Source organism: Apis florea, unplaced genomic scaffold, assembly GCF_048593485.1.
Source record: "Apis florea isolate Af1SG1 unplaced genomic scaffold, ASM4859348v1 contig_2492_pilon, whole genome shotgun sequence".
NCBI lineage: Eukaryota > Metazoa > Arthropoda > Insecta > Hymenoptera > Apidae > Apis > Apis florea.
In genome coordinates this window covers 2220801-2232739 of record NW_028256593.1, presented here as the reverse complement: position 1 = coordinate 2232739, position 11939 = coordinate 2220801, and the positions used below count along the sequence as shown (strand labels likewise).

Below are 11939 nucleotides of genomic sequence, written 5' to 3'. Positions count from 1 at the left end.
CGCAAGGAATGCAAAATAAAAGGCATGGAACGCGATAACTACTCGAATCAGTCAACCTATTCCACCGAGGGAAATTTAAGTTAGGTTAAGCTGGAAAATTTGTCGTATCCAGAAAAGATTCTCTCTCTCTCTCTCTCTCTCTCTCTTCTTTCCCCTCCACAGTCTTCTATTAGCGGAACGAGAACGGGGAAGAAAGAAAGGAGGAGCGCATAGTAAAAGAAACACGATATCTACTCGCTTAACCTATTCCAGGCGAGGCAGTGTTAAGTCGGGTTAAGTTGGAAAATTTAACCGAGTCCGTATCCGAGGGGAAAAATTCTCCTCCATTGGGTTTTATTGGCGTGAACGGCGTGAAAAGAAGGGCGCAAAGGAGGTGGAAGAGATAGTGGGCGATAAAGGAAACGCGAAGATAAAGAAATATATCATTTTACTCGAGACGCGTAACCGAGTGAGGCAAGGTTACCCCTTGGAATATTCTACTTAGGGAAGGCATTCGGAATCAGAAAAGAATGCTTAAAGGCGAGCTTTGTCCCGGTTTTATTCCGGCCTTACCTCGTGAATTGCGCATATTAGGTAAGTGTGGCGTTGCACAACTGCCGCTCGGTTGCGTTCCAGCTAAAACTCTCTCCGCCTCGGCCCCTGCCCGTGTACGTGTTACACAGAAGAGAGGAACGTTTCTCTGGAGGGTGCCAAGGACGTCGTGGCAAGGGTTCGGGGGCTACTTCAAATTATACCGACTATTCATATTCTTGTCCGTGCGCTTGTCGTACTCTCTCCTCTTACGTTCTATACCCCCTTATGGAAACAATCTCTGCTTTGCTAGCCGTTTTATCGAGTTCCACGAATAACGTTTTTGCTTTAACGCATTCTATTATGTCGTTGTAAATGTTTCCATTTTTTCTTTTTTTTTTTTTTTTTCTTTTCCACTCTATCAATCGCGTGCGATTGATCGCAATTTCAATTAGCTATATTAGATATATATTGTATATAGATATATATTTCTCACGAATTAAATTTTCCTAATTGAGTTTAAAGATGGAACTTTCTCGTTACGCGTGTTTACGTGCTACGAGGACGATTATCGAGAAGAAAGGATTAAACAAAGATGTTAAAAGGGAAGATCGGGTCGATAGTTTTGCCAATTAAGTTAAGCAGCTTTCACGATATTGGGATCCGTAGAATAAGAGAGAGACGTACAATCCGTCTAATTCTCACAGAGAACGTTCTCAACGGAGAACGTAAAAATGTTGTTGCACACCAAGATAGATCCTAGATACGAGATTAATTATAATGTCCTTTATAAATTTCTGGCAAATTTTTGGTTCACGTTAAATACACGAAATATACATTTGAATTTAAATTAATATCGACAAATCGATCATGATCATTTTCGTTTATTCGCATATTATTATTATTATTATTGACCGTGTATAAATTCGCGAAACGGCTCTGCGCGCCACGAACGTTGCATCGATGCGACATAGTTGCCACGTTTATTCTCGTACACTCGCGGTTTTATACCCTCGGCGGCTTCGAACTTCAGTTTCGCCGAAGCACCCTCCACTAAATCGGCTAGGTGGAACGGTTGTTTCGTAATACGTACGCTTTCCTCGATCCCTCCCCCCTCCCCCTCCTTTCCCCAACTCGAGAGCAAATTGATATTGGATCCAGTTCCGCGAAACTTTAAACCTGTAATATACACGCGAGGAAAATGAATCGACCTCGAAAGACAGCGTGTGCACGATGCGTATCTACGGCACAAGGGTACGAGAGATATCATCGCGTATCATCGAGATGGAGGATAGGGTCGATGTCGGGTCGCGGAGGGAAAAAATATTAGAGACAATCACGCGATTGATTACGTGATTTCTCTCCTTCCAATCAATCCCTCTCCTTCCAATCCCTAAGAACACCCTCGATCCGTCGTGGATTCGATTCGATTCGATCCGTTTCCACTACAACGTGGAGAAAACACGATAAACGATTCAAACTTTTCACCCCCTTCCGCCCCATCCCTACACGAATCTGTTTTTCTAACACTTATTAAATACCGTGGAAACTAATTGGAATTCGAAAAGTGGGTCTCGAGCTCGTTATTTTTACTTCTCTCCCTCCCTCCCTCCCTCCCTCCCCCTCCTCCCCTCCGTTTGATCGTCGCTGAAAATTAATATCGAGATTTCCCCCCCTCTTCCCCTTCTTTCTTTCGCCCCCCGTGGCGAAATATCGCGTAATTTTCAATTTAATTAGAGAGAAAGCGCGAGAGTTTGTTCTTGTTTCGCGCGGAAAGCGAGCGAAGAGAGAGGGAGAGAGAAGCAGAGAAGTGGTTAGAAGCAAATCGTCCCCGTGATGAGAGAGGGAGAGAGAGAGAGAGAGAGAGAGAGGACAGATACCGATCGATTTTAATTCGAGTTTTCGTTGATACGTTCAAATCGGGTCTCGCGGCGGCACGTAGATAGGTATGCGTGTCACTGCACCCGTGACCCATCTCCTTCTTCGATGACGTCATTCCTCGCTGGCGTAAACCTATGACGAATATGGCGCGGCCTCTCTGGGAAACGGGAGTGGCAGAGGGATCTTTTAACCGGCATGCACCGCTCGCCAACCGTCGAGGAGGGAGGGAGGGGAGGGGAGTGGAAACGTCATCGGCGGGTCGAGGAGGAGGAGGAGGAGGAGGAGGAGGAGGAAGAGGAGTGAAATTTGCACGGGAGAGCTCGGACGGATTTTATCGTCCTGTCGTTGACTCGTTTTGATCGCGGCCAACTCACCCGCGAGACATTAATCGCGAATTTCACGCTATCTTGCCTCCCAAGGACGAAACAGGAGATGCGATACAGGAGAATTTTTCACGGTTTTCGTTGCGTGCACAATACAAAATGCTTGTCCAGATGTCGCTTCGGCTTTCATGGTGGTTTCATGAAATTTTTAAGGTTAGGTTTAAATTGGTAAACGTATGGAGAATTTTCATGCAGATGCAATTGTATCGTTTCGGTTTTACGTAGGATGGAATTTTTAAGATTATCTTGAGTTGATGGAATTTTTATGGCGCGTGTATCGTTTTGCGTAGAATGGAATTTTTAAGATTATTTTGAGTTAGTGCCGCGAAGAATTTTCGTGGTGCGTGTGTCGTTTTTGTGTAAAGTGGAATTTTTAAGGTTACGTTGAATGGTGGATGGAAGGTGGATAAAGATTTTTGACGTAGGTATTTGTATAAATGTAAAAAGAAGTGTTAAAATAGCGATACGAGGTACAGTTTTTTTTTTCCTTTCAAATTTTTTCTTTCTCCCTTTTTAAAATATGAATATTGTGAAATGGTGGAGGTATTCGTTATTTGAAATTTTATTTATTCACGTATAATTTGGAATCTATTTTTTTTTAAATTTAACATAGGATTTATTATTTAATACGTTTTAATTTATGAATTGAAAATAAGTTTCAGATACGCGATGCACAACCTTGCCTTTTTATAACATTTTTATCAAAAAAAAAAAAAAATCCAAACTTTTCATTGATTATCTATACAAAAAAATTCTCACGTTTTTACCAATTTCCAAATACATCAAATCAACGATTAATACTTTATCAGAACAAGTTTTATATCGTATTCATTTTCAAAAAAATTAAAAAAAGAGGCTAAAACTTTCATCAATATTTTCCCATTTACTAATTACTAGGCTGCGGATTTTTATGAACGTGACTAAAAAAAAAAAAAAAAAAAAAAATGGCGCTTAAACAGAGATTTGTTTTACACCGCGAATATAAAAATGCTTTAGATATTTTTCACAAATATCCTCAATCTACTAATTACCTTTAATTAAAAAACGCCCACAACCGTTTTCTTGACGGAATCAAAATAATTAAACACATCGTTCTCGATTAAACGATTATTTGCTTAAAAATTTCTCCCCCTCTGGAAATTCCAATTCCAAATTCCAAAATTTTCCAAATGTCCTGCTTCGAAATCCTGCTTCGAACGAACGAAAAAAAAAAAAAAAAAAAAAATTGATACGATTCAATGAGGTATCAATCGATCGAAACCAATGCAACATCCTTCCTCCTGTTTCCGTTCCAAAAAAAACAACGACGAAACAACAAATCGGATCTCGGGGACGAACGAATGGTCGGTTACATACCTGGACACCGTACATCCCGTGCCAGGGATAAAGCAACGAATTTCTCGACACGACCGCCATTCGTCATCGAGTCTCTCTCTCTCTCTCTCTCTCTCTCTCTCTCTCTCTCTCTCTCTCTCTCTCTCTCTCTCTCTCTCTTTCCCCATTTTTCGAAAATCCGTCAGCGGATCGGATCCCATCTCGAAATCGCCACGTAAAGCCGGCCGATAACCGTTGGATAGGTGATTAATCACTACGGTCGATCGATCGATCGATCGATCGAATCCCGCGATTCGGTGTCTGTGTAGCGCAAACATGTGGATCGTGGCATGTTTATGACGCTTGGACGGTGATGCAAACTTAATTATATACATAATAGCGCGACGGAACGTCGCCACTTTGAGCGAAAAATTAATCACCCCCGTCGTGCGTATTCGGCTATTAGGTGGTTGCGTGATGAAAAATTACTTTTTACTACGCGAGTAACTTGGGATTGTAATTGAGATTGTGTGTATGACGGTGTGTGACGAGGATAACGTAATTCGTGCACTTTGTAAAAAAAAAAAAAAAAAAAGAATGACATATTTTAAAATATTCCAGTTAATTGAAATTGAATTTGATTGCGTGAAAGATCGATATCTTAATCGTGGCTAACTTGCAATTATGGCGTGCAATGATGAGAATAATTTTCGTGATATTATTTTGAAATGAAACATGAAAAAATGAAATATATTTCATTAATTAATGCAAGTAGTTAAATTTGGCTGCGTGGAAGATTGATGTCTTGACCAACTTGGAACTATGGTGGAGAGGATTATTTTTGGTGTGTCAGTCATTCGAGTGCGTGTTTTCTTTTCATTTTGTTTGAAGAAAGTGAGACGAAAAAAATGTTTCAGGATATTTCAGACAGCGAAAGTAGTTGAATCAGTATTTCGAATTACAGTTAGAAACTTCTGTGGCAATAGAAAAAAAGAGAATAAATGGCAGTCGGTTCGTACATTGTGAATATGTAAATTTTAATGAGCAGAAATAATTAAATTAATATTTAATTTGACGCGAGATTGAACGGAAAATCGATGTCTTAATAAAAATATATATATATTTCGTTGAATCGGTTAAATCGAGAAGAAAATAATTTTCTTATTTATGCGCTTGCTTCTGTTCGTGAATGAAATTTTAATAATATTCGAGTCAACTAGAAGGAAAAATAACCAGTTGATTGAACCATATTGCTATGAACGATGTTGATAGAAAATATATTTTGCATCTTTGTTTATTATGAATTAAAGAAGCGAATCAAACAGTATGAATAAAATCTTAGCAACAGTTTCAACCTTGGTTGTTTCGACGAAATAAAAACGATCTCGACTCGAATGAAATTTGGGTTGAACAGTGGGCCAAAAGTAAAGTACGCGTTGTATTCTTTTTTAAGTGGGATAACTTGAAATTTAAAGAGCGAAACCACCTCCTCAAGAGTTCACTTTAAAGAGTTGGAGAAAATGGAAAATGTATCAATGAAAAATTGACGAGTTTGTGAAAGGAGTCTGAAAGCAGGGAAATTGTTCGATTATTCGCTCGAATTGTTTCCAACTTACCTATTTAGAAATCGAACTTTGGAAATTGGTTTTGCCCCCTTAACTAACCTCTTTCCTCAAGACAATTTAATTGAAACGCGATTTTATATGCGAATCGTGCACGAATGCACGATCTAGGAGAGATAAAAATATTCAGAATTGTCGTGGAAACTTGGACAAAAGTAGCTTTTAAAATTGTACGCTTTCTAATTTTGCATTGGAAATTAGATCGTTGTGTAATTTCCAAATTTATAAAATTTCATTAGAACTTTAAATTCTTCCTCGTCAGAGAATCGAAGATACGTATTTCACGATATATATAAATCAGGGGAGATCTATTATTCTCAGATTGAACGCCAATTATTCAATTATCACATCTTCGAAAAAGAGTAAATTATATTTCTTTCCAATCTTCTAACCTATAAAATTCCATTCGAACTTTAATCAAACCCCTCCTCGTCAGAGATTACAATCTATAAAATTTCACTTCAAACTTTGTAACCAAACACTTCCTCGTCAGAGAAGCAAAGATATACGTACTTGAAAATATAAATCAAAGCATGAGAGAGATCTATTTTCACGTTGAACTTCAATTATCATTAACCTTTCCAATCTTTAAACTTACAAAATTTCATCCAATTTCTAACCAAATCTTCTTCTTCTTGAATAAAAAAGAAACACGTGTAAAATATATACATTGTATCATTCTATAAACTTATAAAATTTCATTTAAATTTTAACCAAATCCTCCTCCTTTAGGATATCAAAAAAGAAATGTGAAATAAATCAAGCATCTGTTTAAATTTCAATTATCACTAAAATACATTATCCTCCTTTCAATTTTCAAACCTACAAAATTTCATTCAAATTCTAACCAAATCCTTCTCTTTAAAAATATCAAAAAAGAAATATACATAAAATACATACATTATCTTTTGCCAATCTCCCACAAACTTACAAAATTTCATCTAAATTCTAATCAAATCCTTTTTTTTTTTTTAGAATATCAAAAAAGAAACATGTATAAATCAAATATAAGAGATCTATTTAAGTTTCAATTATTATTAAAATACATACATTATCCCCTTCCAATTTCCTTACAAACTTACAAAATTTCATTCAACTTCTAACCAAATCCTCTTCTTTTTGAATAAAAAAAGAAACGTGTATAAAATACATACATTATTTCCTTCTACAAACTTATAAAAATTTCATCCAATTTCTAACCAAATCCTCCTCCCTTAAGAGTATCAAAAAAGAAACGTACGTATAAAATACGTACATTATTTCCTTCCAAACTCCTACAAACTTACAAAATTTCATCCAAATTCTAACCTCACTTGGAAAGACCTATCAAAAATAAAAGAAACCGTACCCCATCACGATAATAATCAAGGGACAAATTGTCGCCAAAATACATTATCGTCTCAAATTCTAAACCGACCAACAAACTCTCCTCTCCTCGTTACCGATACATCAAAAGGAATACACGACATGCGCGCGCGCGTACGCAAACGTCACGATGCGAATCAAGCGTTGCAAGATTCTATTTTCAGATACGAAAATGCCGTTACACTCCCGTCGTTTCCCGAGGAAACGTTTCGATTTCGAGCCCGGTATCGCTCGATTTTCCATCTCGAAAATCCGCGTTATTTATTTATTTACCGACGAGAAGCGTGCACGCACACGCTCCTTGTCGCGTGAACCGCTTCCCCCATGCATCATCGGCCAAAATCGATAACATCGAAACGGCGATAACGTAGCGATAACGCGTCCCTGCGTGTAACATTAATGCGCGTCGGTAGCCGGCATTAAAAAAGAAAACGTTCTCAACGGTTGAACGCGGCGCGAACGCGCCGCATTGCTCGCGTATCAAACGTGTCTATTCACACACGCGTTTTCTACTCCGTCCTGAAATCGTCTCCTCCCCTTTCTCTCTTTGTTTCTCTTTGTTTCGAGACTCTTCGAGAGTTCGTTCAAATTTTATACGAGAAAAAGGGGGAAGGGAAGAGATATTCGCGGAAGTAATGTAATCCTGATTTCACAACACTCGCATTTAGTTGCTGATGAAATTTCGAAAGAGAGAGAAGGGGAAAAAAGGAAATCGTAAAATCCGTTTCGTTGTATCTTACATTCAATGTACAAATATTAAATATGTTGTGATAGAAATTTTCTACAAAAAAAAAAAAGATAAAGAAAAAGAAAGAAAGAAGAGAAAGAGAAAAATCAACTTGAACGTACATCATTGTTTACCATTCAATCGGCATAAATTCGTGTCATGCATCACACGCACATTGGAGGGAAGTAGCTCGAACGCACGCCGTTCTCCTCGTCTCCACAACATCGACGGTCAAAAACGAAAGAAAAGAAAAGAAAAAAGAAAAAAAAGTACGAAAGAAAGTACGAGTAATTAACTTTCCCCAAGAAATTTTCCGTTCAACTCGATCGAGAGGATTCGAGCCTCGACGAAAATTTTTGGAGGAAAAAGGGCTGCAACAGGCAATCGTACGTGTATCGTATCGTATCGTACCATAACCCGGAACACGCCATGCCAGAGGCTGCGAGCGAGCGCGATTAACGGCCAAGCGTCCAAGCGGAATTTACGAGCGAAGGAGACGAGACGAAAAGGCGAACGAGCGAGAGAGATATATATATATACACACACACACACATAGAAGAGCGTGTAACCACGGCCTAGGAAAATTACAGGATCGCGTGCCAACGGGCATAAATCAAGGAAGGAAGGAAGGAAGAGGAGGAGGAGAGGTGAGAAGAGGCCATCCGGATTCCCAGGACGCATGGCCACGCTTTCAACCAACCCTCCTCGCCGATTTTCGATATATGCAATTTACGGTGTATAAATCGAAGCTGTGTGGCTCGATCAACGAGCACGACAAGGGGGACGAGGAGGAAGTAGTTGCGTGGCAGGTAAATAGACAGTCCTGGCAGAGAGGGTGGGAATGGGATGGATAAACATACAGAGAGAGAGAGAGAGAGGTAAAAGCGAGCAAGCAGATAGACAAATAGACAGGCAGGCAGGCAGGCGTTACCTCGCTTGGACGTGCTGTCGGCGCTGCTAATAAATCCAGGTACGGCAATCACGAGAACAAAGAGTCCACAGTGTAGCCAAAACATGTTTACGTCTTAACAACATTGTTTAATTCCATTTTACATGACGCTCGTAAAACACTACGATGGCGGTGGTGCTCATGTCGCGCATAATCAGCGATACTACCTGGTCGCCGGTTGGATCATGAGTAACACGACTGACCGACTTGGGGTTACGCGGGGTTTCGTTGGGCGAGGAGAGTGCGAGGTAGAGAAAAAAAAAGCGAAAAGCTGAGAGAGAGAGAGAGAGAGGAGGTGTTGTGTCGTGTGTATCTGTGTGTGTGTGTGTGTCACACAGGGGAGGTGCACAACTGAACAAAGAGAATGGAACGGAAGAATGGAATTCGCGAGAAGAATCGACGAGTGAGAAAAAAAAAAAGAAAGAAAGAAAGAAAAACCGAAAGAAACGGAAGAGAGAGAGAGAGAGAGAGAGAGAGAAGATCGTCGAATTCGTTTTCGGAAATTTCCGATCGAGGATCGGAAAGAATTTTAAGGATTGAAAGGTTAGAGGGATGCGAGAGAAAGACAGAGAGAGAGAGAGAGAGAGATAGCTAGAGATAGAGAGAGAGAGAGAGAGAGAAGGCTCGCGGCGATAGGAGGACAAACCGGCACCGACGGGTATAGAAACGACGGGTCCTCCTAGAACATCGCGAATCTCCTGGTACACTGGACGACACGCGATAATGCACCACGCTAGCGCACTACTTCCGCGATCTGGTCTCCGTACGACGAAGGATACCCCCTACTCGCGCGCGGCCACAGAGAGTGAAGGTCCCGGTCTCGAATCACGCCTCGGCTGCCATCTTCTACCTACGCCGGGAGTCTGGAGTATGAAAATATTCTCTGCTCCACCCCCACCCTGCACCCCACCCCGGAGAGAAGAGGAGCTTTCCACGGTAACCCCTCTCCTACCACCACCTCTCCCTTTCTCTCTCCCACCTTCCTTCCCTTTCTCTCTCTTTCTCTCTCTCTTTCTCCATCTATCTCTCTCTCCCTCTACGCCCGCTTCTCGTTCACCCGCGCCGTACACCCGCGCAGAGCCCACCACCACGGCTTGGGACCACCTCTTATCGATTCCTGCGCCATTTCCCGTCATTCCTGTCAAATCAATAACGCGGTGGCGGCAGCGCCGGTGGTGCTGCTGCTGCTCCAAAGGTGGTCGTGTTGCCGGTCCTGGTGGCGGTGATCCAGCTAGCGGCGGCGACGGTGGTGGCGGCGGTGGTGGTGGTGGAGATGGTGGTGGTGGTGGTGGTGGTGGCGGTGGAGGTGGTGGTAGAGGACCCGGTCCTACCGATGCCGGCGCTTCTACGTGTACCGGTGTACCGGTGGCGGTTCCCTTCCACGGATCATCACCCGCCGATACAGAGCGTCGGGGACCGACCGCCGACATTTTTCCATCGAAACACAGGACACCATTATTATTACGTGGCCGAACTATCCTCTCTCTCTCTCTCTCTCTCTCTCTCTCTCTCTCTCTCTCTCTCTTCTCTCTCTCTTCCTTCTCCATCCAGAGGAAAATTTCGAATATGTGTGTGTGTGTGTGTGTGTGTGTGTGTGTGTGTGTGTGTGTGTGTGTGTGTGTGTGTGTGTATATGTATAGTTAAAGGATCTCTATTATATCGGGCGATCGACTCTTAACGATCATTCTCCTCTCGAGAAGAAGAATCCTCCTCCTTCGTTCACCTTACCGGGGAGGGAGGGGATAGGAGGAGGGTCACCTTTTTCTCTCTCTCTCTCTCTCTCTCGCTCTCGTGCTCGAGTACCTGTGTGTATCGATTTCGAAGGAGGGAGGGAGGGGGATAGGGGGGGGGGGGGAGAGGTGACGGAAGAAAAGCGAGCACTTCGGTTTGGACAAAAGTGTAAGGACGAGTCGAGATCGCGAGGGCGAGAGAAAGCGGTCTTTGGTCTCGAAGAGGGAGAGGCGGCTTATTCATGGCTTTTTACGCGCGCGCATACACATACACACACATACACATATATATATATATAGTGTGGACGGCACACGTATATAGGGACGGCATACAAGATCGAGTGTCTATTCACCTCGCCTCGCTAACGAAATTTCGCGTATACCTGTTAGCTTGGCCTGTGGCGGGAGCTTGCGCGATTCTTATTCTCCGCTCGAAATTTTCCACGTTGCGGCCAGCCACGTTGCTCTCTTGCCTCTTGTAACTTGGGAACGATCAACCTTCGCGAACTCGAATGTCGAGGATTGTATTTATATCCGCGCGATTCGGCCAGGTAAAATTACGCGGTTTGCGAAACGTTTGTGCAATCGTGGCTGAAAATATACGTATTATATATATATATACGCGTGATATTCGTGCGATTAAAAGGGAGGAATTTCAGTTTTTGAAGGGTTTTTAATTTTTCTTTGGGAGGGAGGGAGGAAGGGAAGGGATTTGACGAACTCGATTGTCAAAACTTGCTTGCGAAACGAGGCCTCTCCGCGTACGTGTGCGTATAATTGGCACCGATACTCTTTGACGAAACGAATTTCGTCAAATAGTTAACTCTATCGAGTACCCTTTGATGGAACAATTTTCTGAATTATCGGCTTGTGACGAGAGTTATTTATTTGTATTGCGCGAAAAAAAATTGAAAGTTTTTATCTCTCGTTCTATATCCATTATTCGAACGTTAGGAAATGGGATAATTTGATAAATTTGAATATTCTTTTACAATTTTATCGTTGTTGGTTTATATAGGGACGAGGTTCTACGTAAAAGAATCGGTTCTTTAAATCATATTTAAGGAATTACTCGATATATCTTTCAAGCGAAGTCATCTTGTTGGAGAAATAAAATAATATTTCAAATCTCAGAGACAGAGAGAGAGAGAGAGAGAGAGAGAGAGAGAGAGAGAGAGAGAGAGAGATGAAACTGTGACGCTAGAAGGATATCTATAGTAAGACGAATAGAACTTTTGGGACAGCCTAATATCGCGTCATTTTTCCTTCTTACGCCATTATTCTCCCCCGAATTAATATGTCGCTACACGATTCTCTTGTGAATTGCGGTAATTACGCGTTGAATCAACAGTGTTAAAATTTCCTCCTCGAATTCCTCGTTGTCGTTGAAAAGCCCCGCCATCGGTTTCGCTCGAACAACGTCCCAAGAAAGGTTTTAACCACACCGAAGAGAAAGAG

The 11939-nt window shown here is 41.6% G+C and overlaps 1 protein-coding gene across 37 annotated transcripts in view; it reads right to left on the bottom strand.

Annotated features, from left to right (window-relative positions):
• mmd (disintegrin and metalloproteinase domain-containing protein mind-meld) overlaps positions 1 to 9616 on the bottom strand; it is a 78910-nt gene extending 69294 nt beyond the window's left edge. For 33 of the 37 annotated variants that reach the window (XM_086906091.1, XM_086906121.1, XM_086906103.1 and 30 more), the window contains exons 1-2: positions 9408 to 9558; positions 8734 to 8918 (exon numbers count right to left, since the gene is read on the bottom strand). In XM_086906091.1, the coding sequence (XP_086762217.1) occupies positions 8734 to 8818 (85 nt within the window). In that variant the 5' untranslated portion in view covers positions 8819 to 8918; positions 9408 to 9558. Of the gene's footprint in view, positions 1 to 8733; positions 8919 to 9407 lie in introns of all 37 variants that reach the window. The other 4 variants (XM_086906115.1, XM_086906092.1, XM_086906085.1 and 1 more) reach the window with 1 other exon arrangement.
• Positions 9617 to 11939: the final 2323 nt, after the last annotated feature.